Genomic DNA, 27351 nt, shown 5'->3' with positions numbered 1-27351 from the left:
AATCCCTGGCAGCCTCATGGTGGAAGGAGAGTCACTTACTGTCCTCTGACCTCTGACCCAGAGAAATAAATGTGAAAATAACTGAGTAAAATCACACGATGTTTTTTCAGTTGGCACCATTTGCCAACTCAGCGCCTATGCCAGGATAGTACCTGTCCCCTTCCTGCTCCTGTGTGAAGCAGGCAGAACCAACCCCTTGTACACAGAAGCCCTTCCAGTGTCATCCACTCCAGATTTCTGCCCTTGTAATCTGCCTCCTTTCCCGACAGTTCCATCAATCTGCAGCAGGGTGCCTTTTCCCAGCGACAGCAAGCAGCAGAACCATATCACACTGATAAGGCAAAACTGGCTCCACCCTCTGGTGTAATGCAGCCGACTACACTCGCACTCTCAGCCAACAGGCCAGAAGCAGCAGCATCTCAGGACTGATTGTCGTCAGACCCACGGTCCACACATTTCAATGACTGCTCGGCTGGAACAGAACTCTGAGGCTGAGAAGCTTCCCATTGTACGCATTTATCCACCACAGGTCACGGCAGGGAAGGCTAGGGACATCAGCTTACAGTCTCTCTCACCACTCAAGTGACCACGAGGAGCTCCCATCAGGCTCTTCAGCGGGTGTCCCTCACTTCACCACTCACCCTGCCATGTTCTCTCCCCAGCACTCATCCAATCCTGGGCACACTCACCAATGTGACTCCACAACTGTAACATCAGCTACATCTGCCCTCTGGTCTCTAGACATAGATGTTCTTAATTTCTCCGAGTAGATTCCTTTTCTCCCAGACAGTGTCTCTGGATGTAGCCCAGCCTCGATGCAGACTGCGTAGCCAACGCTAATCCACCTGCCCCTTACCTGGTATTGTAGGTGGACACCACATCTGGACATTCTCTTTGGGTTTATTCTTTTTTTTTAATGCTTGATAATTTCATATGTATATACACTATTAATATATGTAGCCGTTACCCTCTTGTGTACCCAGTACAGTATGAACACACTCACACATTGCCCTCTTGTGTACACAGTACAGTATGAACACACTCACACATTACCTCTCGTGTACACAGTACAGTATGAACACACTCACACATTACCCTCTTGTGTACACAGTACAGTATGAACACTCACACATTACCCTCTCGTGTACACAGTAAGTATGAACACACTCACACATTACCCTCTTGTGTACACAGTACAGTATGAACTCACTCACACATTATCCTCTCGTGTACACAGTACAGTATGAACACACTCACACATTATCCTCTTGTGTACACAGTACAGTATGAACACACTCACACATTGCCCTCTCGTGTACACAGTAAGTATGAACACACTCACACATTACCCTCTTGTGTACACAGTACAGTATGAACACACTCACACATTACCCTCTTGTGTACACAGTACAGTATGAACACTCACACATCACCCTCTCGTGTACACAGAACAGTATGAACACACTCACACATTACCCTCTTGTGTACACAGTACAGTATGAACTCACTCACACATTATCCTCTCGTGTACACAGTACAGTATGAACACACTCACACATTACCCTCTTGTGTACACAGTACAGTATGAACTCACTCACACATTACCCTCTTGTGTACACAGTAAGTATGAACTCACTCACACATTACCCTCTTGTGTACACAGTACAGTATGAACATACTCACACATCACCCTCTCATGTACACAGTACAGTATGAACACACTCACACATTACCCTCTCGTGTACACAGTAAGTATGAATTCACTCACACATTATCCTCTCGTGTACACAGTACAGTATGAACTCACTCACACATTACCCTCTCGTGTACACAGTACAGTATGAACTCACACATTATCCTCTCGTGTACACAGTACAGTATGAACACACTTACACATTACCTCTCGTGTACACAGAACAGTATGAACACACTCACACATTACCTCTCATGTACACAGAACAGTATGAACACACACATTATCCTCTCGTGTACACAGTACAGTATGAACTCACTCACACATTACCCTCTTGTGTACACAGTACAGTATGAACTCACTCACACATTACCCTCTTGTGTACACAGTAAGTATGAACTCACTCACACATTACCCTCTTGTGTACACAGTACAGTATGAACATACTCACACATCACCCTCTCATGTACACAGTACAGTATGAACACACTCACACATTACCCTCCCGTGTACACAGTACGAATGAATTCACTCACACATTTTCCTCTCGTGTACACAGTACAGTATGAACTCACTCACACATTACCCTCTCGTGTACACAGTACAGTATGAACTCACACATTATCCTCTCGTGTACACAGTACAGTATGAACACACTTACACATTACCTCTCGTGTACACAGAACAGTATGAACACACTCACACATTACCTCTCGTGTACACAGAACAGTATGAACACACACATTATCCTCTCGTGTACACAGTACAGTATGAACACACTCACACATTACCCTCTTGTGTACACAGTAAGTATGAACTCACTCACACATTACCCTCTTGTGTACACAGTAAGTATGAACACACTCACACATTACCCTCTTGTGTACACAGTAAGTATGAACACACTCACACATTACCTCTCGTGTACACAGTACAGTATGAACATACTCACACATCACCCTCTCATGTACACAGTACAGTATGAACTCACTCACACATTATCCTCTCGTGTACACAGTACAGTATGAACACACTCACACATTATCCTCTCATGTACACAGTACAGTATGAACTCACTCACACATTACCCTCTCGTGTACACAGTACAGTATGAACACACTCACACATTACCCTCTCGTGTACACAGTAAGTATGAACACACTCACACATTACCCTCTCGTGTACACAGTAAGTATGAACACACTCACATATTACCCTCTTGTGTACACAGAACAGTATGAACACACTCACGTATTACCCTCTCGTGTACACAGTACAGTATGAATTCACTCACACATTACCCTCTCGTGTACACAGAACAGTATGAACTCACTCACACATTATCCTCTCATGTACACAGTACAGTATGAACACACTCACACATTACCCTCTTGTGTACACAGAACAGTACAAGCATATGTACCCACTACCCCCTCGTATGCCCACCTATTCCTTCTGACCCCTTCTCTAACCTGTGCCTTTCCCACTTTCAAATCCTATTATTTGTGCGGTTCTTATGCAAGGAACCAAGGCTATTGTGTTCATGTCACGCTGGCCACATTATATCCAGAATCGCCCAAATCCTCTTCCCTTCAGGAAACGAGACTCCAGATTATGAATTCTAATGGCAACTCCATTTATGAATTCTAATGGCAAAAAAATTTCAGACCAGTGGTTCTCAACCTTCCTAACACTGTGACCCTTTAATACATTTCCTCATGTTATGGTAACCTCCAACCATAAAATTATTTTCATTGTTTTTTTAAATCAGATAGTCTTTTATTGAAATATTTTCTTCTTGCTTCCTAACTAGGTGGGCACTCCACTGCACCACTGTCAATGTAATCTATGATGCCATGAGGGTGGCGGGCATCCAAATTATACCCCACAGACTTGTGAGTACCCAAGTTCTCATTAATAGTTCCAGAAAGTTCTCTGGCCAAAAAGACCAGTGTTTCATCTGCTGGGCAATGCTGACAATCTCATCCAAAGTGATGTTTCCACTGTTTAATGTTTTTCTGGTGGCTCCCTGTCTCTTGGTGGCTCCCTGAGTGCTTTGATGATTGGAGCAGAGGCAGAGGGTACACTCAAGTGTGGGCCTGTTTGTTCTGGATGGACAGTTTCACTGTAATCCTGAGACCCTGCCAGTCACCAGCAGCCTTGACAACGTCATCGCCAACTTTCTTTGGACACAGACTCAGAGAACCAATCTTAGGGGTCAAGGCAGATGTGGCTCTGACCTCACCTTGGTGCATCTCAAGTCCACGACTTTGATCTCACTGGGGTCAAACTTGGGTAGCACGGTGGAGGCAACTGGTGTCGGAAGAACCCAGATTCAGGATGACCGAAGAAGATTGCTCCATCTCTCTCTGAGCCAAAAGCTGAAGAGTTTATCGTTCTTGATAAATGTAATTCTGCTACTGCTACGAAGTGTACTGTATAAATCCATATTTTCTGACAGTCTTAGGCGACCTCTATGACAAGGTGCTCAACCTCCAAAGGGTCATGATCCACAGCTGAGAACCACTGTCTTGGAGCTACCTTTATGGGGTGGGAGGAGGCAGAGGCTACAGAGATGGATCAGTGTTGAGAGGACCTGTGTTTGGTTCTACACAATGTGGCTCACAACTTCCTTTAAGTCCAGCTCTACAAGGATCTGGTGCCTCCTGGCCTGGAATGTCATTGGCACTCATGGGAACACATTCAGATAACAGATAACAGAGGAACTAAACCATACGCAGCAAGACAAGCATTGCAGGGATGTCACTCTGGCTTAAGTTCATCTCTGGGGCTTTCAGTTGTTGAAACTTAAGCCTCACTGTGAAATATTAAGGCAGAAATTTCATCTGACCCATGTCACCCTGGCTTAGGTAACTCAGCATCTCCTTTCCCTTAGTGTATGTACCTGAATGTTCTCTTTACTCCACGTGTGTGGTGTCTTACTAGCGAGCAGCTTCAGATCCTGAACAGCAAGTCTCTTCACAGCTTTTCTGGGGTCGCTCTTCAAATACTGCAGCAGAAGCTGAATCTACAGAGACAGACAGCAGGGTCACTCTATGAATGGTACCAGTCCTGAAATGGCCCACAGGGGTCAGAGCTATGCTACTTAGGGGGACTCTTTCTCCTTATACACAAACAGTACCTGTAACCTGTCAGGCTCCAGCAGAGGACCTGGCATTTAAGATACACCATCCTTTCTTTCCTACAAACAACATATCCTTCTACATATTTCCTAATGCCTTTGTCCTCCAGGGCTAACAGAGGTGTGTGTGTGTGCGTGCGTGTGTGTGTGCGCGTGTGTGTGCGTGCGCATGTATGGGTGCGGGGAGGAGTGTAAAAGAAAAAGGCAACCGGGCTGGAGAGATGGTCATCAGTTAAAGAGCACCCACTGTTCTTCCCAAGGTCCTGAGTTCAATTCCCAGGAACCACATGGTGGCTCACAACCATCTGTAATGGGATTTGATGCCCTCTTCTGGTGCGTCTGAATACAGTGACAGTGTACTCATATACAAAAAAGAAGAAGAGAAAACTGACCTTTATCAAAGAGACCTTAACATTATTAAAACTTAGGGCTGTTCCTTATTTTTATCACAAACTACATATGGACATTCATAAAGAATAAGCAGTTAAAGAACATGGGAATTACCTGCTTGGGTGTGTCAACCAAAGAGGAGGCTGCGAGCAGAGTGAAAGTGTGTAGAGACACGATGACCATTTTGGTGGAGGGGTATGAGGTGACCAGCTGCTGCAGGAGCTGGCGGGCACTGGAGGCCAAGATGGCATCATGGTGCATGTGCTGCAGGATGGGGATCAGTTTCAGCTTCAGGTCCACTGGTGTAGCTAAGCCTGAATAACAAGTTGTGTCAGGTGTCTGATCAATACTTAATGATAGTTGAGATTGTTTTTAATTAAAAATAAGAAACATGTAACTTAATTGGCAAAGTTTCACTTACAATTTGTATTATACACCACAATGGCTATGATATTAAGGATATTTACACTAGAACTAACCAACAAACTCAGTAGGTTTATCAGAAAGTATACTAATGCTCTGTTAGTACTGGAGACATTGGTCTCTCTATGTAGCCCTGACTGGCCTGGACCTTGCTATACAGAGATCTGATTGGTCTTGAAATCACAAAGCTCTGCCAGCCTCTGCCTCCCAAGCACTGGGACCAAAGGCATGTAGCACCATGTCTAGCTTACTGCTTTTCAAAGGCACAGTAGGAACCAGTAAGATGGTTCTGCTTCTGACTTCCTCCTCCCGGGCCCCAGAGGGCTATAAAAGCTAGTGGGAGGTTGGGATACATTAGCCTGTAGCATGTGCTACCTATCCTTTTATAAATCCTTTATAAACGTTCCTTGAATTACCTTAAGGAAAAATGAATGATTATAAGTAATACAGCAGGCATTTAATAGATATCTGCTCAGGGGGTAGGAAAGATAGCTCAACTGTTAAGAGAAACAGTTGCACTTCTAGATGACCTGGGTTTGCTGCCCACTACCCACATCCTGGCTCACAACCTTCTCTAATTCCAGATCCACAGGAGCTCTCGCTGGCATTCCTAGGCACCAGACATGCACACAGTGCATAGACACACATGCAGGCAAAACAGGCTTACACACAAAGTAAATTAAAAACCAAAAACCAAAAAGAACCTGCCCACTGAATGAGTGATGTTGTTTATAATGTCACAAAGCTAGCCTCACAGGAATACCATTTTTGGTAGAAGTAAAAGAAAGGAAGGAAGGAAGGAAGGAAGGAAGGAAGGAAGGAAGGAAGGAAGGGAGGAAGGGGGAGGGAGGAAGGGAGGAAGGGAGAAGGAAGAAGGAAGGGAGGAAGGAAGGGAGGAAGGAAGGAAGGGAGGAAGGAAGGGAGGAAGGGAGGAGGGAGGAAGGGAGGAAGGAAGGAAGGGAGGGAGGAAGGGAGGAAGGGAGGGAGGAAGGAGGGAGGAAGGAAGGAAGGAGGAAGGAAGGGAGGAAGGGAGGGGAGGAAGGGAGGAAGGGAGGAAGGAAGGAAGGAAGGGGGGAAGGAAGGAAGGAAGGAAGGAAGGAAGGAGGGGAAGGAAGGAAGGAAGGAAGGAAGGAAGGGAGGAAGGAAGGAAGGAAGGAAGGAAGGAAGGAAGGAGGGAGGAAGGAAGGAAGGAAGGAAGGAAGGAAGGAAGGAAGGAAGGAAGGCAGGAAGGGAGGAAGAGGAGGGGAAGGAAGGCAGTGTTGTAGGGAGGAAGGAAAGGAAGGAAGTGGGGGGGAAGGGGAGGAGGGGAGGGAGGGAGAGGAGGGAGGAAGGGAGGGAGGAAGGAAGGGAGGAAGGAAGGAAGGAAGGAAGAGAGGAAGAAAGGAAGGAAGGAAGGGAGGGAGGGAGGGAGGGGAGGAAGGGAGGGAGGGAGGAAGGAAGGGAGGGAGGAAGGAAGGAAGGAAGGAAAGAAGGAGAGAAGGGAGGGAGGAAGGAAGGAAGGAGAAGGAAGGAGGAAGGAGGAGGGAGGAAGGGAGGGAGGGAGGAGGGGAAGGGAGGGAGGGAGGAGGAAGGGAGGGAGGGGGAGGGAGGAAGGAGGAAGGGAGGGAGGGGAGGAGGAAGGAAGGAGGAAGGAAGGAAGAGGAAGGGAGGAAGGGAGGAAGGGAGGAAGGAAGGAAGGAAGGAAGGAAGGGAGGAAGGAAGAAAGGAGGAAGGAAGGAAGGAGGAAGGAAGGGAGGGAGGAGGAGGAAGGAAGGGAGGAGGAAGGAGGAAGGAGGAAGGAAGGAAGGAGGGAGGAAGGAAGGAAGGAAGGAAGGAGAAGGAAGGAAGGAGGAGGAAGGAGGAAGGAGGGGAGGAGGGGAGGAGGGAGGAAGGAGGGGGAGAGGGAGGAGGGGGGAATGGAGGAGGAAGGAAGGGAGGGGAAGGAAGGGAGGAGGGGGGAAGGGTGGAAGGAAGGAAGGGAGGAAGGAAGGAAGGAAGGGAGGAAGGAGGAAGGAAGGGAGGAAGGAGGGAGGAAGGAGGAAGGAGGAAGGAAGGAAGGAGGGGAGGGAGGAGGGAGGGAAGGAAGGAGAGGAGAGAAGAGGGAGGGAGAGGAGAGAAAGAGAGGGAGGAGGGAGGGAAGGAGGGAAGGAAGGGAGGAAGGAAGGAAGGAAGGAAGGAAGGGAGGAAGGAAGGAAGGAAGGAAGGAAGGAAGGGAGGGAGGAAGGAAGGGAGGAAGGGAGGAAGGAAGGAAGGAAGGAAGGAAGGGAGGAAGGAGGGAGGAAGGAAGGAAGGAGGAAGGAAGGAAGGAAGGAGGAAGGAAGGGAGGAAGGAGGAAGGAAGGAGGAAGGAAGGAAGGAAGGAGGAAGGAAGGGGGGAGGGAGGGAAAGAGGGGAGGAGGGAGGAAAGGAAGGAGAAAGGAAGGGAAGGAGGAAGGGAGGAAGGAAGGAAGGAGGAGGAAGGAAGGAAGGAGGAAGGAAGGAAGGAGGAGGAAGGAGGAAGGAGGAAGAGGGAAGGAAGGAGGGAGGAAGGAGGAGGAAGGAGGAAGGAAGGAGGAAGGAAGGAGGAAGGAAGGAAGGAAGGAAGGAAGGAAGGAGGAAGGAAGGAGGAAGGAGGAAGGAAGGGAGGAAGGAAGGGAGGGAGGAAGGGAGGGAGGAAGGGAGGAAGGAAGGAAGGGAGGAAGGAAGATAGGTGGAGGGAGAGGGAAAGGGAGGGAGACAAAGGAGTAAAAGGAAGCAGGCTAAAACTGCATTTGTCTCTTGTTCTCTGAGTGAAAATACCCTAAGGAAATCCATAGTCTAGAGAGGCAAGACAGCACAGGGCTTAAAAGCTGTAGTCTCAAGACCAAACGGCTCCAGTCCATCATCTCACTTGTGTGCAAAGATCTAACACATCGAGCTGCATAGCACAGCAATGCCACTTCTCAGAAGGCAGAGGGAGCAGTGTTCTGAGAACTGCACACGGCTAGTGCTATGAAGGTAACTGCCTTTCACAGATGCTGAGGTAACGTGGGTCGTGATACTTGATGGGGGCCTGATCTTAGTTGCAGGGGAAAGCCCTGGGCGGATGTTATTGACAGACCTGCAAAGCTCCTACGTGCACTGCTCCCCTCTCTGCAGGCCACGTCCTTTCCTTCCTTCATGTCATGTCATTAGGGCTCTGCCATCAACTTGGGTAAAGGACAAGTCCTCCATGCTTGGCACTCTCCCTGCCAGTCTCCCTGCAGCACTTGAAGCATCCTGTCAGTATCTGTCTAAGGCTCACTAGACTAGACCTTAGGTTACAGGACAGTACTGGTCTTGCTTTATATCTGGACCCTAAGTACCAGGCATTTTTGGCACACAGAAGATACTCAGTATTGTTTTAAATAATGACTAGCACACAGTATATACCTAATAAACAGGAGCAAACATTATTAACAAAACTAGTAAGTCTCTTCACAGCACCAAATAAAATGTACATACCTTGAATCATTTCGCTGATTTTGTTACAGATCCCCACAGCAAAATCCCTTCGGAAAGAGAAAATTAAAACATTGGCAAAAACATTGAAAAATCAAAGAATTGAATGTGATTAAGGCAGCTTTGAGGTTTTTTGGTTTTGGTTCTTGTTTTGTTTTGTTTTGAGACAGGATTTCTTTGTATAACCCTCACTGTCCTGGAACTAACTCTATAGACCAGCCTGGCTTCAAACTCAGAGAGCTCCACCTGCCTCTGCTTCCCAAGTAATGAAATTAAAGGTGTGTGCCACCACTGCCAGGCTGTGATTAAGTTTTATAAGTGAAAAGAACACAATTACAGCAGCATCAATACTCAATTACAACCAAGACTTTGCGGGCTGTGGAAGCCCTGTTCCAGCCCTGCTCTGAGGGAGAGATGCTAACCAGTGCTGCTTCAGCCTGAGCCTTAGCAAGAACCAAGGCCCCCATTCCACCCGTGCTTGAGGATGCAGCTAACACAAGCTCTGACAATGAACAGCAACCAGACCAGCAGGAAAGAAGTGTAGACCGACTCTTCTTACTCCAAACGGCCTCAAAGACACACAGCTTTCTGATTCTAACAGGATGGTCATCCAATACCAATGAACATTTGGAATAGAATGTTTCATAGCTTGGCTTACAAAGCCACACTAGTGATGTGTAGGACGTAACATACAGTTTGCAGTTCAATACGAGCCTAAATAAAACATTCGCTGCTGCTAAGAAATATCCTGCCAACCTCAAGTCAGTGCGAGTTCTCTATACACCAGCAATGAGGACTTCATCTCCTGACAGCTAATGTAATGTGTGCTTTCTTCTGTTTTCTAGATTTTCTTTGTTATGTGTAATGCTGGGAATCAAGTCGAGGATTCCACACACACTGAGCAAGCCTTATACTAAGCTATATCCTGGTCTGAGAAATGTCCTAGGCAATGAGTGTGACATATGACTGTTATGACTGACCCGCGTGCTGAGTTCCTTGAGTATTGTATTATCTTAGACTGCCTATCCTAATCTGCATGCCCTCCCTGTCAGTCAGATTTTGGTATCACACGCAGTTTTCCGTGTGTAAAGCAGAACCTGACAGGTGGCACAGCACCACTGAGCACCACTGAGCTGCCATCTTCATGAATTTAGCTGTGCTTGCTTCTGAAGAGCCCAAGTGGACCTGTTGACTGACTCTGTTCCCTCATAGAAAGGAGGGACAGGGAGGCCATGGCATGCTTGCCTGAGTATCCAGTCACCACTCCCATCAGTTATATGCTATATACTCCCATCAGTCTGTCCTAGCTGCACGTGGCCTTGGGAGGGGCCACAGTACATGTGGGGAGATCAGGGGAAGGGGACCCCATCTGCAGGTATGGGGAAACCATTATACACGCTGGATGAAGGCTTTCAGTGTGGCCCCAAAGGTGCCACAAACTCCTGTCAACAAGCCCTCACTCACCCAGACTCTGCGAGGAAGCCCTCTGAGCTCAATGGCTCCTCAAAATTACAACACTTCAGCTGTCAGCTGTCCTGGGAACTTCCCGGATGGGCAGGTGTGGCCTGGTCCCACCGGGGAGAAATTCTCACAGCAGGGCATACCTTGTCTTGCTTTGTGGTAAAACTGTGAAATGTTTTCTCAAACTTTTGTTTGTGCAACAATACCTTCTTATAAAAAGAATTAAGAAAATGTATCTGCAAAGTATTTTTGTTACACTTAAGGGAAAATCATTGCTTTGAAAGAGAAAGACTTGTTTCCTCAGCCTGTGGTTACACAAGATGATGAGATGCTGAAAAGATGGAATTCCTGACTCAGTCTAGAGAATTACAAACTCCAAGTAGGAAAAACAATTCCTTGGCTGTGCAGACACTAATTTACTGTCTTCCTTGTAAAGACACTAACTTCCTGTCTTTCAACAAAACTCTTTGTGAAAAAGAATTAAGGTGCCAATGGCATTTCAACTACTATTTTGAGACAATTGACTCAAATTCAAACAGAAAGGCTGAGTATTTAGCAACAGACAACTGTGCTCTGGAAGAATAGCTCAGTGGTTGACAACTCCAGCTCCTACTGCAGAAGACCCAGGTTTAGTTCCCAGGACCTACCCTACCCAGCAGCTTACAACCACCTGTATCTCCAATCCAGGAGATCCAATGATAGCCTCTGGCCTCTGTGGGCTCCAGGCACATATGTGCACAAACATTCAAGCAAGGGTTAAAAGGAAGGGTGCCCCAGTCAAGCAAGTGTACATTTGAGCTGAAAGGCTGACAGTTACTGAAGAAGTCAAGCACTACCAGCCTACAGCTGGAGTGAGGGGTTTGCAGCCTTCCAGAATCAGTACCATCTAATTACAGAATATTTTCTTTTACATGAACTCCTGACAACAAACACATTGTGTGTTAAGTAACGTTTACTTCAATTTCAAAGTTTATCCAGGTACAATGACATTGGCATCATCCGTCCGTCCGTCCGTCTGTCCGTCCGTCCATCCATCCATCCATCCATCCATCCATCCATCCATCCATCCATCCATCCATCCATCATGTTTGGTGAAGGAACACTAAGTAACAATCTAGATGAGGTAGCAAGAATCAAGGCAATGGCAGCAACTGTCCCGGGTCATGTGTTCTCCATTACTGTAAACTCATATTAAAAAGAGAACACAAACACACAAGCGCGCGCGCACACACACACACACACACACATACACACACACACACACAAAGAGAACACAAGCGCAGTTGTATATAATGTTCTTAGCAAAACTGAAATTACTCATTGTATTAAATTTAAAAAAACACATAGTGATATTCTTCAGACACAGTACCAGTCCAAATGTTAGGGTTAAGATGCAAATGGTATGTTTTCCTGGGCACAGATACTCAGACCTGCCTACCTACGGAAGATGAGTTAAAGTCAGCTGATAACATAGGCAAACAACCGAGAATCCTTTATGTCAATTACAGCACTTTAGCTGTCAGCAAAAGTTACTTTTTACCGTGAGCATGAACGTTTAACCCTTAAAGTCTTTCTGACTAACGGGTGCGGTGCTCTCACATGCAGGCCTGATAAGGTGGCAGGGAGCCAGTGCTTCCTAACAGACCACACAAGGTAGTAAATCCCTCACGAGCCTGAGACAGCTTCATAAGCCTCCTCTCTCCACTGCTATCTGTGGGAGACTGGACTTTCTTCATGTACTTTAATCAATATAATGTTAGTGCAGAAGCAAATGAATGAGAATTTAGCTAGGCCTTAAAGATGTTTAAAAAAACTGTTAAGGTCACTTTTCTCACAAGATCATTTGTTTTTAGAAAATAAACACTTTTATATAAAGATATTTTACATTAAAATATTTTGGATTTGTTATTTTTAAAATGGATACACATTTTAAAAATTAGCTCCTAAATTTCTAGTAAAGTGAGTTATCTTCCACACATTTTTATTGAGTGTAAAGGCAGACCAGATGTGACAGGACGCACCTGCAGTCCCAGTAATCAGGAGCTAAGGCAGGAGGATCTCAAGTGTGAAGCCAGCCTGAGCTACACTGAGAGATGCTGTCCGAGCCCCACTCCTGCAGCAAAGGAGAAGGTAAGGAGGAGCTGCTTCTTCAACACTCAGCCTTGGCCAAGCCATCTTGGGAAAGGTCTCGTCAACCTGCTCGAGCAGCCCACTGTGGCCACTTCAACAGCAGTAGTTAATTTTACCTGTGCTAACAGAACTCTGACTTTGTTCTTGTTACTAATATTCAGAATAGTATCTGGACATGGTGGATTGTCGGAACATGGTCCAAGAATGGAGTCCTATGAGGAGAATCCTGAGTGCTTATAGGAACACTGCAAGAAAACAAGACAAGTGTCTGGCGACTTTTTTCTTCAAAAAACCAGAAATGTTCTTGGAGTGTTTTCATGCTCTTCCCAGGTGTACTGGAGTTTACTTTAAGTTACTCACTATGGCTTGTCGATGTTATCCAATTAAGTACCCTTTATATGCCTCTATGGAAAATATGCTTTTGCCACATGTGGCTTGAACTCCTAAGACTTTACTCAGGTGACCTTTCTTAACCCTCTTAACCATAACTGTGATGCTCTGAATAAAGTTGGCTAGTGCACGGGACTTTAGTCCTCACTTACCAGCTCCATTCTCCCAGGCCCACTGCCTCAAGAGCAAGGACAGTGGACAGTCACCAACTACATCGAAACATGGCAGAACATTAAAAATCTGGTTTAAGCTCTTTGGGCCTAAAAATGCAGAGTAGGAGCCTGCTGCTTTGTGTGTTTGGGTTTTTTTCTTTCAGTTTTTGGTCTAATAATAAATTCTTGGTGTCACTACTGAAACTGCTGAGACTAAAGAAAGTCATCTATGTACTAGTTGAACAAGCCCATCCCCCATCTCTGTGTCATACCCAGCCAACAGTCCAGAGCAGACTTCCTGCATTACAGCCATTGGTCAGCTGCCCCACTCCTTTCTAATAAAGCACAGCTCTTTTTAGTTAGTGGCTGAAGATGAAACCACCCATTATGTCCACTGCACCCGTGAAAGTGCCTGGAGCTGGCCAGAACAAGCTCTTCTACAATACACCATCTTAACCCTTTCAGAGCAAGTGAAATGCAGCACAGAGGCAGAATAGATTAAATAAGTTTTTTTTTTCCTTTTTCCTTGTTTTTGGTTTTTGAGATAGGTTCTCACTATGTAGCACTAGCTGGCCTTATACTCTCAGAGATCCTCCTGCCTCTGTCCCCTGAGCTCTGGGATTAAACGGATATATCAGTATGCCTGACTAAATAAAATCTTAAATTGCATTTGGCCAGTTACTTTGATTTCAGCAAGACCTAGAACTGAAAGAAATAACAGAAACCCACTAATGTTGGTGGAGATACATGATCTCAAGCCAAGGAAAGATAAAAACTGATACAAAAATTATGTATCTTCTTAATAAACACTTTGAAACATAATGCTTCAGGCTTTCCTATGAGACTAATCTGGTACTATATAATAAAAACAAATATATATTATTGAAGAATAATGTTGTATAGTAATATCCTCTAAACTGAAACAGTCTGTCCCTTAGACTACTTAGGACCCATGAAGTAAACAAAACGGGGTTGGGGATTTAGCTCAGTGGTAGAGCGCTTGCCTAGCAAGCACAAGGCCCTGGGTTCGGTCCCCAGCTCCGAAAAAAAGAAAAGAAAAAAAAAAAAAGTAAACAAAACTTACAAAGCTCAGGAGGTACACAACTGATAAGTATCAGGAACTTCCTGAAACTCAGAAAATTCACAAGCTTTGCATCACAGTTATATAAGCAGAAACCTGTAGGATTTCCTACTGGCTCCAGTACAGGATGCTCCAGGGATGAAGCTTTCCTAAATCATCACTCATGTTGGGGTGGACTTTTTGGTTGATACAGCTAGCTGTGAGTCACCTATGCTTTTATAAGCAATCCCTCACTCATCCTCCTGTAGACAATCTCAAAAATCTACCCTGTGAAATATTTTTTGTTTGTCAACAGTGTCCAATCTGGGGGTGAATAAATGTCTGTTTATGCCTCCACAGGAAAAGTTACACAACAGGTAATATATTAACACAGTTTCTACATGAATTCTGTGTCTGTGCTGCTGGGATTCAAATCCAGAACCTTGTAGATGCTAGCTAAGCTACATCCCCAGCACCACATACTATTAATGGGCATCAGGTCCAAAAAACGAACAAGCAGTTTCTGTGATATGCGCCATCATTTCCCGGATGGATCAGAAATTCCACAGCTAAAGTAAAATCAGTTTCTGATAACAGCAAGAAGAAATGGACTAAAGATGATCCTCATACGTAAATTTAATCACTAAATTATCTATTTATACAAATTGAGAAACTGAACGTAGAAAACTGTTTTGGATCCACTGGATGTACAGTCACCCTGACAGTGTTAATCAGAAGATAACTGTTCACAGCACAGTCCTACACAATACAAGTTCTCTGTGTATGATTACCTCACACTCAGTAACAACAACAGCAACAACAACAAACCAGGAGCAACAAAAGCTGGCAATGGGGATGGTCCAGTAGTCAAGTGTTTGCTGCTCTTCCAAAAGCACTGAGTATGGGTCCCAGTACCCACATACAACAGCTTATAATAACCTGAACTCCCAACTCAAAGTAGGCCGACACTTACTTTGGCCTCTGCGCACACACACACATACACACACACACACACACACACACACACACACACACACACACACACACACACTATTCTCCATTACTGCCACACTTAAAATTTTGAGCAGTAAAGTTTAAAACTGCTAGAATTTTGAAGGTATAATAAGAATATTTGAAGAGAACCTACATATAATTAAGGTTGAAATAAAATTGGGGATTTCAAATTTTATCAAATTTTGCACAGGTGCTTAAGCAAAATTAATTATTCACTTATCTGATTATAAAATTAAAACTCTCCTAACAGATCATATGCTCAGTCCTATATGGGACACTTTATATCAAACCTCACAAGGCTTGAGGAAGGAGGAAGAGGGGCAAGGAGAATGTAAGAGGCAAAGGATAGGAAGTGGTGTGAAGTAAGTTCAGGCAGCCAATGACACCTGCACACACCCACCTAAGTCACGTCCTCAGTATTCTAACGTGGCAGGAGAGGGGCTCAAGAGTCAACCCCTGGCTGAGGAGTTAGTGGAGGTTGCTCACACGCAAGTCACTGAAAGACTAAAAAAGGGCATAAACACAGACAGAGACACACTGAGGGCCTGGGGGAAATGAGAGGACTTGAGTTAGGTATAATCAGATACTGTATACGTTTCTGAAGCAGTCCAGTCTGGGGGTGACATTTCTTTACTACAAATAAGCCATGATAATAATACCATGATCAACATTCTATTTCAAAATTTATGGGGCTGGGCTGGGTATAGTGACTGACACCTTTAATCTCAGCATCTGGGAGGCAGAGGCAGAAGAGTCTCTGACAGCCTGGTCTACACAGTCAGTTTCAGGACAGCCAGAGCACAGTGAGACAGTTTCAGCAAGCAAGATAAACCATAGGGCTGGAGAGATGGCTCAGTGGTTCAGAGCACTGACTGCTCTCACAGAAGAATCTACAAGGTCATAACTGCCTGTACGTCCAGCTCTAGGGCACCTGCTGCCCTCTTCCTGCCTCACAGGCACTTACATGCATATGGTGCTTACATGCATATGGTGTACACACACAGAAACAGAAACAATAAGTAAACACTATGCAACTGGTGACATAGCTCAATTGGTAACCGTGTAGCTTGAGGACCTGAGTTCAACTTCCAAAACACACACTTTAAAAACCAAACACAGTCCAAGAATGGAGTCATGTGAGGGGATTCTGAGTGCTTGCTCTTGGAATGTGTTCTGTGCTCCTCTCAAGAATAGCAGATAGGAGTGAGTTCACTTCAGCTGTTGTTAGTCACATGCCTCTGTGGGAAAACGTGTTTACCACATGGAGCTGGTCCTTGTGATTGAACACCTTCCTCATCTGAGTCTTCCTAACCCTCAGAATATAAACTGGCATCAGGGAAGGCAAAAACAGGTGGATCCCTGGAACTTTTGGCTGGTCTGCTTTGTAAGTTGCAGGCCAGTGACTGTCTCAAAACAAAAAGACAAATATCAACTCAGAGCTATGACAAACCTGAGGTTATCCTCTAGTGTCCACACACATGTACACATACATGCATGCACTTATGCATGTGCACACATACATAGACAGACAGAACAGACACACACACACACACACACACACACACACACACACACTTCTAAGATCCTGAACATGTCAAAGTCAGTTTTCATTTTAAATTATTATCTGTGCCAAAGCCAATAAGAAAGTAGCAATTTTGGGTCATGGATGTGTTTATGGAAGGCTACCAAAGGCTCTTTCCCCAAACCAGGCTATGAGAACCTTGTCTTTTGGGGATCAACATTTGTATATTCTTCCCCCAACATTTTATATAACTTCTTGGAAAATACGATTCATTATTTACACCTTTCTATATACCTTAGTGACCACAGACATCGAGTTATTCTTTCAAAACTCCCTGCAAGAGTCAAATCACTAAAAGACCTATGCTTACTTTGACTGTGCAGAGAAGTTTGCGGCTGCAAAGACAGCAGCTTCAACTTCTACATTGTCATGGGAATCCAGACTCTGACGGATGCTGTGGTGGGCATTCTTCCTCTCAGGGATGATTGACGCCAGACTTCCCAACATCCTACAGAAACAAAAGCATAGAAGTATACTTAATTCAAAATCAGGACAGGAAAAGGAAGGCAAGCTAGCTTATCAACCCAAAAAGTTTAGGTCACTCTATAAATTTCAGGTTAAGAATGATTAGCCTTAGGAATCCGGCAATGACTCAAATCCAAGCGTATCTGTATGCTTAAGTAGATCAGAAGTATTAAAACAGCAAAAGCCAAGTTTCCTTCTCTCCTGCCCGCCTGCCCCTCCCTCCCCCCTTCCTTCTTTCCCTCCCTCCCTTTTTTCCTTTCTTCCTCTAGACCCGGGGACTAAACTCAGGGCTGTTACACATGTCAGTCAGGCTTTCCACCACTGAGCTACATCCTCTCTTTACCCTGACTTTGACAAGTACAGCAATATTTCCAAAAAAAATCATCATGAAGTACAGGTCAGGAATCAGAGCCCAGAAGAAAACTTTTAAATTATTAAAGCATCTCGATATCAATGTTGCATAAAGAAGTCTACTTTAACAAGGTATCAGGAATACAACATACCTGCTAGGAAGCAGAATCACAAAGTAAACAGACTTTCCACCTTCCCCCACACACATTAATAAACACTGGCATAATGCTTTCTTAATCAACCATATCAAGAGAAGATTTTCCCAGAGGTGGAGGATGCCCCCTGCAGCTCATGCCAGTTTCTGCAACAGTGAGGAAAATAAAGTCTAGAAAATACAGGGCCAGACACAGCTCAATGGGATGCCTGACACCAACCCTAACAACCTGAGTTCAGTCTCTGAATTCAGTCAAAGAAAAGAACTGAATCCCCAAATGTGACTTCTGTGAAAGAGCTCTCGCTCGCTCGCTCACTCACTCGCCCAATAAAAAAAAGTAAAAAAGAAAAAAAAATATATATATATATATTTAGAAAACAAAAATAAATGTTTAAATTGAAACCACAGAGAGCTTGAGAAATCCTTTCTGCAGGAAGCCATGGACTTCAGAAAGCTGCAGACCACTGAAACTAAGACCACCGGGTTCCTACAGTATCCTAGGCAGTTGTGACCTCTGACCTGACACACCTCACCTTGTTCCCTTACAGAGATGAAATTCACTACACAGAGTAGCTGACTTCCTCATAAACAAGACAGATGGCCAGGCATAGTGGTGCACACATTTAATCCCAGCACTGTTAAGGCAGAGGAGGATCTCTCTAAGAGTTGAGTTCAGTCTACACAATGAGACTCTATCTCAAAAAACAAAGAAAAATAATATGGATTCTTTTAATTTATATTAAATTTCATAAGGAAAACTTGAAACTAATAATTTCTCAAAAGAAATAATAAATTATTATTAGTCTAATACTCTACCAGAAAGAATCAGAGTAGGCCAACTGCAACACATTCTGGTGGGCAGTTTTTTACTGTGATATAACAAGGCACAACTCCATTGGTCATCATTAGAAACAATTCCTTGGTGCTTCTTGTTTTGAGTAGTACTGTTGAAGATTAAAAGGCAGTAGTCTGTCTTTAAAATATATCTCTTTGAAAACTTACTAGAAATTGCCAATTTTATTGGCAGCAACAGTTCTTAAGGCCCAACTGCTAGAACTCAGAAATACAGGCTATGCACAGAATGAAACACTAAAGTATGAGCCTATACCTTGTCAAAATATTCAAACTACCTCCAAATGATGTGAAAAGTATACTTTTTAAAATTCTATTATTCTCCTTAGTTGCTTCTGATAAAAACTCAAGTAATGCATGCTTGTGGAAACAATTCAGACAGAGTCCCTAACTCTGTGACCCCTCCCAAAATAATCGCTGTTGACAATGTTCCTTGAGACCTTTTCTGAACCTACGATACTATACTCACTGACAGGGACCAGCTAATGTGGATGCCAGCACCTGCTGCTCTTGCAAAGATCCTGGGCTCAGTTCCTATCATCCACTCAGCAGCTCACAATTCTCAGAACACCAGTTCCAGGGGACTGGACACCCTCTTCTGGTCTGCAAGGGTACCAGGCATGCATGTGTACATACATACAAATACGCACTCACACGTACACATAAAACCCTAAAATCTTTTTAGCACTGTCACCTTCTGTATTAATATATCTTTCTTTTATACAATATTCTATCAATGAACTACTGAGATCAATCTTCAACTTTTCGTTTTGTGGAAAGATAGGGAGGGTCTCTTTGCAGTTTGCTGTAGCTCAGACTGCCCTCAAATTCAGAGATCTTCTGCCTCTGCCTCCCCAGTGCTACCACTAGGTGTCTCAGTTTTAAGTTCCCGGTTGGTTATTGTGTCCACCCTCCCAGCCCCTATCTGTTTCTGTGGTGTTGGGAAGTGAACCCATTGCCTCAAGTAAGCTAGGTGGGGTGGTCTTGTTTTCCTTCGTTTAGTTTTTTCGAGACAAAGCTTCTCTATATAGGCCTGGCTCTTCAGGAACTCACTCTAGATCTAGCTGGCCTCTGCCTCCTAAGTGCTGAGATTAAATTCGTGAGTGACCACTGCCTTGCTGGATGGTTTCAAAGGTAACAATCAATGACATCTTGGTGTCTCATTCAGTTCAAGCTGGTTTTAAAGTTACTGCGTAGCCAAAATGACCCTGAACCCCTGATCCCTTGGCCCCAGCTTCCCAGGTGCTGGGATTACGGGTGTGCACCACCACACCCAGTATCACGCTGTGCTGGGAATTGAACCCAGAACGTCAGTAGTGCTAGGATAGAACTTTTACCAAATCAGCTACATCCCTAGCCCCAAGAACTGACTAAAACATCACATGATGTTCAACTTAAATCAAAAGGCAGAAGGAGGACTAATTCTGAACCTAGGCTTGACCCAGAAAAAAGCAAACTCAGGAAAGATGATTTCCTGCATCTTCTAGTTAAAAAGAGGACTATACGAGCAGAAAAACCCAAAAAGGAGACCAATAATTTAGTTATCTGGGTTTCAAAAATGTCCTCCCAATTATGCCTGTAATTATACAAACGACTGAAAGAGTGCTGCCAGGCACGGTAGCACGGACATGGAATCCCAATTACTCCAGAGGCCAACATAGGAAGATTCCCAAGTTCAATGCCAATCCGGGAAACTTCAAAAGTTTAAAAGGAGTCAAGGATGCGCTGTACTGAAATCTACCCAGTTCTTACATTGGAGCTCCTACACAGTGGGATGCTTGAAACACAAGCAAAGCAGTTAACAACCAGAACAGCACTGCAGCTGTTACCCTAACCTCAAATGAGGTCAGCCACCATGTTCTTGCAGTCTTAGTAAACACCAAGTTCTTTTAGATACATAATGACAGCTTAGTCAGTCTTGGGTTGAATCACGCAGTGACACAGTACCGGAGGGTGATGGCTCTCGCCACAGGGTCATTACTGTGAATCACCGAGAAAACCCTCTTCACAAATTCATCCACGTTTAGAATCTTCTCCAGGTGCTTTTCACTTTGCTGGGTCACTTTGAGAACACACAGCCGCAGGAAGTTGTTTCTAGAAAAAATATGGAGAAAGCATTTGCTCACTCTAGTCAAGGTGCACATAACTTGGGTCAGAGCAGCACTAAGGCCAATGCTTTGAGTCTTTCTCTGTCTCACTACTAAGCTCTGTACGTGGAGGACCTGAGCCCCGCTGAAAGGTGCTTAAAAGCCTGACACAAGAAACAGCCCCAGGACAGAATTAACCTCTGTGGTCAAGCCACAGCCTCGGCCAGTGTCAGGTGATCTTCCTCCACCCAACTTGGGAGAGGTAAGGGTGAGGAGAGAAATGAGGAAGTGGCATTTATTCTGCTTACACATTTCAAAAACTGCACATATGTGCATCTCATGTCACAAGTCACTAAATGAAATCAGGAACTTCTAAAAACAATCTGTTAAAAACCCTACAGTTTTACAAAATACATACACAGTAGCAGAATAAGGTTGTTCTGACGTAATTTATCTTGTTCCGTAAAGAAATAATTACTCTCTGAACTTTACTTTTCATTTTTTCTAAAAATGTCATTAAATCCCATACCAAAGTGTGGTACAAAGCATCACTCATCCACCCAGAGTAACTGAAGAGCCTAATGGCCCAGAGACACAATGTCAGAGAGAGATACAAGAAACCTGTCCTTTAAGATGCTCAGGCATCACGAACACTTACCCAACTCTGAAAACGTCAGCTAACTTTAGGAACGCTGAATTGATGAGAATAGGGAACGGGTACTTCTGGAAAAGCCTGGGAAAGCGCACGACCGCTTCACACTGCTCCCCGAGTTTGCCAGACCTCAGACCTAATGGAAAGGCACCGGAGGAACTAGTTACAGATGTGTAGCTCCAGGCAGAAATGTCAAATACCGACCTATCAAGCAGGAAGACAGCAGTTTTTCAACAAGTAAAAGAAGCACTGTTCAAAACTAAGAGTGGAAGGCTGGGCAAGATGGCACATGCCTGTGACCCAGACACCAGGGAGTCCACGGCAGGAAGACGGCAGTACAAACAATTAAAAAAAAAAGGTGACAATAAAAATAAATAAAAATGGCATGTATACTAAGTATTTGGAGTCAGGGCATGGATGGTGGCATATACCTGCAATTGCACCACATGTGAAGAGGCAAAAGATCAGTTCAAAGCCAGCCTCAGCTACATACCAAGTTTGAAGCCAGCCTGAGTCACCTAAGGCTATCTCGAAAGAAAGCAAAACACAATACCATAATATAAAACTACCTCAAAAGCAAAACAAAATAGCCACCAAACAAATAAGTAAATGCCTCAGCATTTCATAAACATTCACTTTAAAGGTTTTTCTCATGCACACATGTGAGTGGCTGCACAGACCAGAAGGTGTTGGATCCCTGAAGATGGAGTTACTTACACCTCGTGGTGAGTCTCCTAACTCGGGTCCTCTGAGAGAGTAGCAAGTGCTTTTAATTGCTGAGCTCTCTCTAGGTCCTAAACTGATTCTCTCAGACATAAAGCAGTGAAAAAATAAAAATTTTTTAAATGTTGTAAGTTGATTAAGACTATTCAGGAATATAAAATATCAGTGAATTTAAAAGGACTGAAGCCAGGGTTGGTAGTATAAGCATATAGTCCTGCATACTCAGGCTGAGACAAGAGGATCACACTTCAAGGCTAACATTGGCCGCAGAGCATTTACAAGGCCAGCTTGAGCAGCTTTGTAAAACTCTGCCTCAGAGGCATGGGGCGGGGGAGGGTTGAGAGGGACTGGGCTACAGTTCAGTGGCTGAGCACTTGTCTAACACTCTCAGAAGCAATCCCTGGTACTACAGAAATAAAACACAACGAGCAAGGAACAAGTCACACGCAGTTTATGCTCTTGACTACACAGGAACTGAATTAGCAATCAGTACATGAAGAACATCTAGAAACCTTCCAAGTATTTGGTAATCAATATTCTGTTAAGTAACCCATAGGGGAAAGAAGAAATCAGAAGGAAAATAAGAGAATGTATTTTCAACAGAATGAAAATACAATACAGTTTGTAGGTTATGACTAACCTAGTATTCCAAGGAATCGTTACAGTTTCCTAACTCATGCTAGGAAAAGAAGAGACTGTAACCAGCATAGCTGTGGGTCTGAATAAGAGTGACCCTTGTAAGCCCATGTTTGAATGTTTGGTCCCCAGTCAGTGGAGCTGTTTGAGAAGGATTAGAAGGTGTGGCCTTGTTGGAAGAAGAGTGCCACTAGGGGTAGGCTTTCCCATGCCAAGTCCAATTTCTCCTTCTGCCTGCGAACCAGGATGTAAAGCTCTCAGCTGCTGCTCTAGTGCCATGCCTGATGGTAATGGACCAGCTCTCTACAACTGTAAGCAAGCCTCCAATTAAATGCTTTCTTTATAAGAGCTGCCTTGGTCATGGTGTCTCTTCACAACAGTAGAATAGTGACCAAGCTCAATGTTGAAATTTTTTAACACTGTTTCTGGAAAGACTGAAAACACCTAACTAAAAAATGAACCTTGACCCTTAGCCTGCATTATATATAAACTTACACTAAAAACACCCGAAACATAAGACCTAAATATAAGAGCTATAACTATAAATTTTTGAGACTTTCTTATTTGCTATAACACACACTCACACACACACACACACACTCACACACACACACACGCACGCATGCACGCACACGCACACACACACACACACACGCACACACGGGTATTCTGCTTGTATGTATAGATGTGTACCTTGTGCTTGCAAGGCCTGCAGATGCCACAAGAAGGCATCATCTCACCTGGCACTAAAGGCTGCGAGCTGCCATGTGGGTGCTGGGAACTGAACCAGGGTCTCTGCAAGAACAGCCAGTGTCCTTAACTACTGAGCCATCTCTCCAGCCCCACACACAGTTTTCAAACATCAGAAATCTCAGGCGCATGTGTTGGAATTCCTCAGCTGAAATCAGCAAAAGCTACTGGTTAATTATGTGTTAATCTCTTCAACATTTTTAAGACTAAACTTCTTGGGGTTTGACTGTTGAGACACAGTCTTGCTTTTCAACACAGCCTTTAAATTCACTGATATTTTATATTCCTGAATAGTCTTAATCAACTGTCAACATTTTAAAATTTTTTTCACTGCTTTATGTGTAAGAGAATCAGTTTAGGACCCACAGAGACGGCTCAGCAGTTAAAAGCACTTGCTATGCAGACCTGGCTGCCCTGGAACTCACTATGAATGATCTCAAACTAGGAGTAGTCAAACCATCCTGCCTGCCTCCCAGGCCCTGTCGGTACAGGGTATGTCACCACACCTGGCATTGAAGCCTGCTCAACTTCTAAGAATACCTAATACCACACAGCCAGACTGACTAGAGCAACTACTGTTGCTAAGAAACACGAGATGCTGCAGGGAGCTCCTGTCATTTAGCAACTGCCACTGCCACAGGAACTGTGAGCGCCCCTGAGTGCTTTGCCATCTCCAGCTGCTAAATCAGAGCATGTGTCTCCCTGGCAGGGCCTCGTAGGTCACGAGACACTAAGTAACCATGAATACAACCAATATTCACTAAAAGCACCACTAATGAAGCACCACCATGAAAGAGCAACTTAGACAATTATCACACACTTTCCGTAGCTGAGATGAACATGGTTCAAAACTGAATCGCTAATATGTATGCATCTCATATATTCATCTTTTTAAAGGTGCTTGTAACAGGGACAAAAAAAGAAACTCAAGTATCACCACACAGGGCTAAAATACAGCTCAACTGCAAAGCAGCATAAACCCCAGGAATAAGACCCTTTGTTCAAGCCTCAGCGTCACAAGGAAATAAACCAAGTATAACTACACAACAGAAAGCAACCATAATCCACAGCTTAATAAAGTTAACAAAGGTCACTTCATATTTAGAAGGCAGAAATGGCAGTCAATTTCTGACATAATTACTAAATATCCTTCCCCAAAATTTCAGAAAACACTGCAAATGAACAAGGGGACATATAATACTGCAGACTGCACATGAGAAAACACTGGTTAAAACAAATCAAAACTGAGACTATTTAATAACCCCATTGTACACCATAAGAGAACAGCTCACGGTCATACATAAAAGTGAGGCCGTGGCTTCAGTAAGTGGATTTCTGTTTAGTTTATCTCACCTTGTCCATCAGGGGTTACCAACCAGACTGCAGAGTCCACCCTCCCTAATTCAACTTCAATGTAGTCACCTAGTTGCTGAATCTACTAGCCTTTGTCCTAGGTTCTACATAACCTTAAAGATTCACTTATCAACGCTGTCAGACTAAATGTAGTCTGGTAATAAATATCCTCAGGAAAGAGTCTGAATCCCATGTGTCTACTCTTAAAACCACTAGTAATGACCAGGAGTCAGTCTCCTGGTACACACCCAGTGGCAGGGACCATTCTCTTAGAAGGGCTGTGGAGTAGAGTCCTCACTCTCCCTAACACCAATTACATTCATGGACACGTGGGCAGACCAACAGTGGTCTTTGTTCACAGGGAAAATTACGATGTGTGGAGCTGGGTGGGTGGTAACATCCCAGGGAAATCCTAGTGTGTAGACTCCATCCTGACTCTCGCCCAGTTCTCAGAGTTTAATTAGCACTCCAAAATCAGGTTTTCGCCACAGCATTAAGTTTATGCCAGCTTCCACTGCATGTGCAGCAAGAAAGGTGGTGAGTCCCATTCCCTTCCCCACTGCCACCCTATCCTTTCCAGAGTCAGGTGTGCACAGAGCCATCGTATTGAGTGATTTCACTTAAACTTTCCCTCTGCAGGAGATCTTGCCTGTTTTCATCTGGACAACTTCCAATCACCTAAGGGGAAAATACTTGGTCTGGTGATAATAATCTACATTAGAAAACCTACACTTAGAGAAATCTGTGAGACTCAGCCTCGAGCAACGGCTCCTGGGCCCATCTGTGTCACACTGTTGCTCCTGGCTTATACAATGTATCTTTGAGCTTGGGGCTCATCCACAAAACACTCACTAGCCACCTACTTATTATTACACATATGTGTTTTTATTTCAATTCTTCTTATTAAAAAGGCTGCATTAATTTTTTCATTACAACTGCAACTTTTCTTTTAAAGATCTTTATTTTTAATTATGTGTATGTAGGGGGAGGGGGAGGGGGAGATATGTGTACAACAGACCTTCTAGAGTTACAGGCAGTTGTGAGGTTTGAGATGTGAGTGCCGAGAACTGAACTCTGGTCTCACAAAAAAGCAGTGTGGCCTCTTAAAGGCCAAGTCATCCCTACAGCCACAGCAACTTTTTCTAAAAATGTAAACCTTATTTCATTATGATTGTGTGTGTGTGTGTGCACATGTGCATGTGTGTGAATGCAAGCACAGGAGTACTACAGGTAGAAAACAACTTGTACAAGTCAGTTGTTCTTCCACTGTGGGTTCTAAGGATCGGTCGGACTGTCAGTCTTGCACGGCAAGCGTCTCACATGGCAAACCATCACACTGGTCACAACACTTTCAGAAGGTAACTCCAGACATCCTTTTTTCCATGCTCTCTATCCTTGTCACTGTTCTACAACACTATCTACTCTTAGCATGGGACAAGATCAGCTACACTAGAACATTAAAAATGTCTGTGGGAAGGGGATTATAATCCAATATTAAAGAATAAAGTTCCTATTATAACTTCATATTTCAGAGGCAAAGATCTGTAACTTGTTAAAAGTAAAAACCAATATAACAGATGGACATCAGTTTTTGTGTCATGAGAATGTATACCCAGATGCTCTAACATTTTAGGTAGATCAGAGAAAGTAAAGACTTTCTTTAAGAATCCTACACTGGGCAGGATGTGTCTCTAATAACAAAGTATTTGGCACTGAATAAACCAGTGTGGTGGGTCACACCAGAACTAGGACTTGGGAAGTTGAAGATCAAAAGTTGAGAGTCATCCTTGGCTTTAGGGAGTCCAGGCCAACCTAAAAAACTCTTACCAGTAACTGGTTTCAACTAGGGACAAGAGACAGAGGTGCATATTTTACATACCAAAGCCAACCTGACCACCAGGTTCTCCCAGCACACCCTGACTCCAACCTTGAACCTTCCAGCCCAGGGGCTGAACGCCCTTTCCCTCAGAGTCTCCTCCCAATAGAAATCAGACAGTTTGGTCTTTTTCTCTCCCTATGTACACATCACCCCGTTCTCTTTTCTGTCTCCCTTCCCTAATCCCTCTCCCCTTTCTCAGGGTGACTTGCCAGGCCTTGGTCCTTGGGGCCAGTGAACTCACCCACTCCAGAACAGCTTACCAATAAACATGCCTTTAATACAATCTAACCTGGCTTAAATTGGCTCATTTCACCGACATCGGAGAAATAACCTATCAATAAACAACCCAATACAAACATTAACTTTTTGTTGTTGTTTAAATCCCTAAAAGGCAATACGCATGTTCAAGTCAAAGGGACTAAAGTGAATTTGCAGGCAGATCCTTAGTTTCTAGTCCCATTCTCTTCAGGCTATACACTGGCTGCAGTTAACCAAGAATTGTCCATGGGGTAAAAACCTTGGAAGTACACAGAAACAAACGTCTCACATTAACACAGGACTTCTTTACAGATAAC

At 44.1% G+C, this 27351-nt stretch overlaps 1 protein-coding gene and 1 pseudogene across 1 annotated transcript in view; both read right to left on the bottom strand.

Annotated features, from left to right (window-relative positions):
* Positions 1-27351, bottom strand: part of Ints7 (integrator complex subunit 7) — a 54045-nt gene that overhangs the window by 25813 nt on the left and 881 nt on the right. The window contains exons 2-7 of the mRNA XM_032914808.1: positions 21442-21571; positions 20644-20790; positions 17185-17322; positions 9089-9135; positions 5340-5539; positions 4599-4721 (exon numbers count right to left, since the gene is read on the bottom strand). Of these exons, the coding sequence (XP_032770699.1) occupies positions 4599-4721; positions 5340-5539; positions 9089-9135; positions 17185-17322; positions 20644-20790; positions 21442-21571 (785 nt within the window). The remainder of the gene's footprint in view (positions 1-4598; positions 4722-5339; positions 5540-9088; positions 9136-17184; positions 17323-20643; positions 20791-21441; positions 21572-27351) is intronic.
* LOC116911054 lies at positions 3461-4215 on the bottom strand (annotated as a pseudogene).

The sequence above is a fragment of the Rattus rattus genome, chromosome 10 (genome assembly GCF_011064425.1).
Source record: "Rattus rattus isolate New Zealand chromosome 10, Rrattus_CSIRO_v1, whole genome shotgun sequence".
Classification (NCBI taxonomy): Eukaryota; Metazoa; Chordata; class Mammalia; order Rodentia; family Muridae; genus Rattus; species Rattus rattus.
This window is presented reverse-complemented; position numbering and strand designations above follow the sequence as displayed.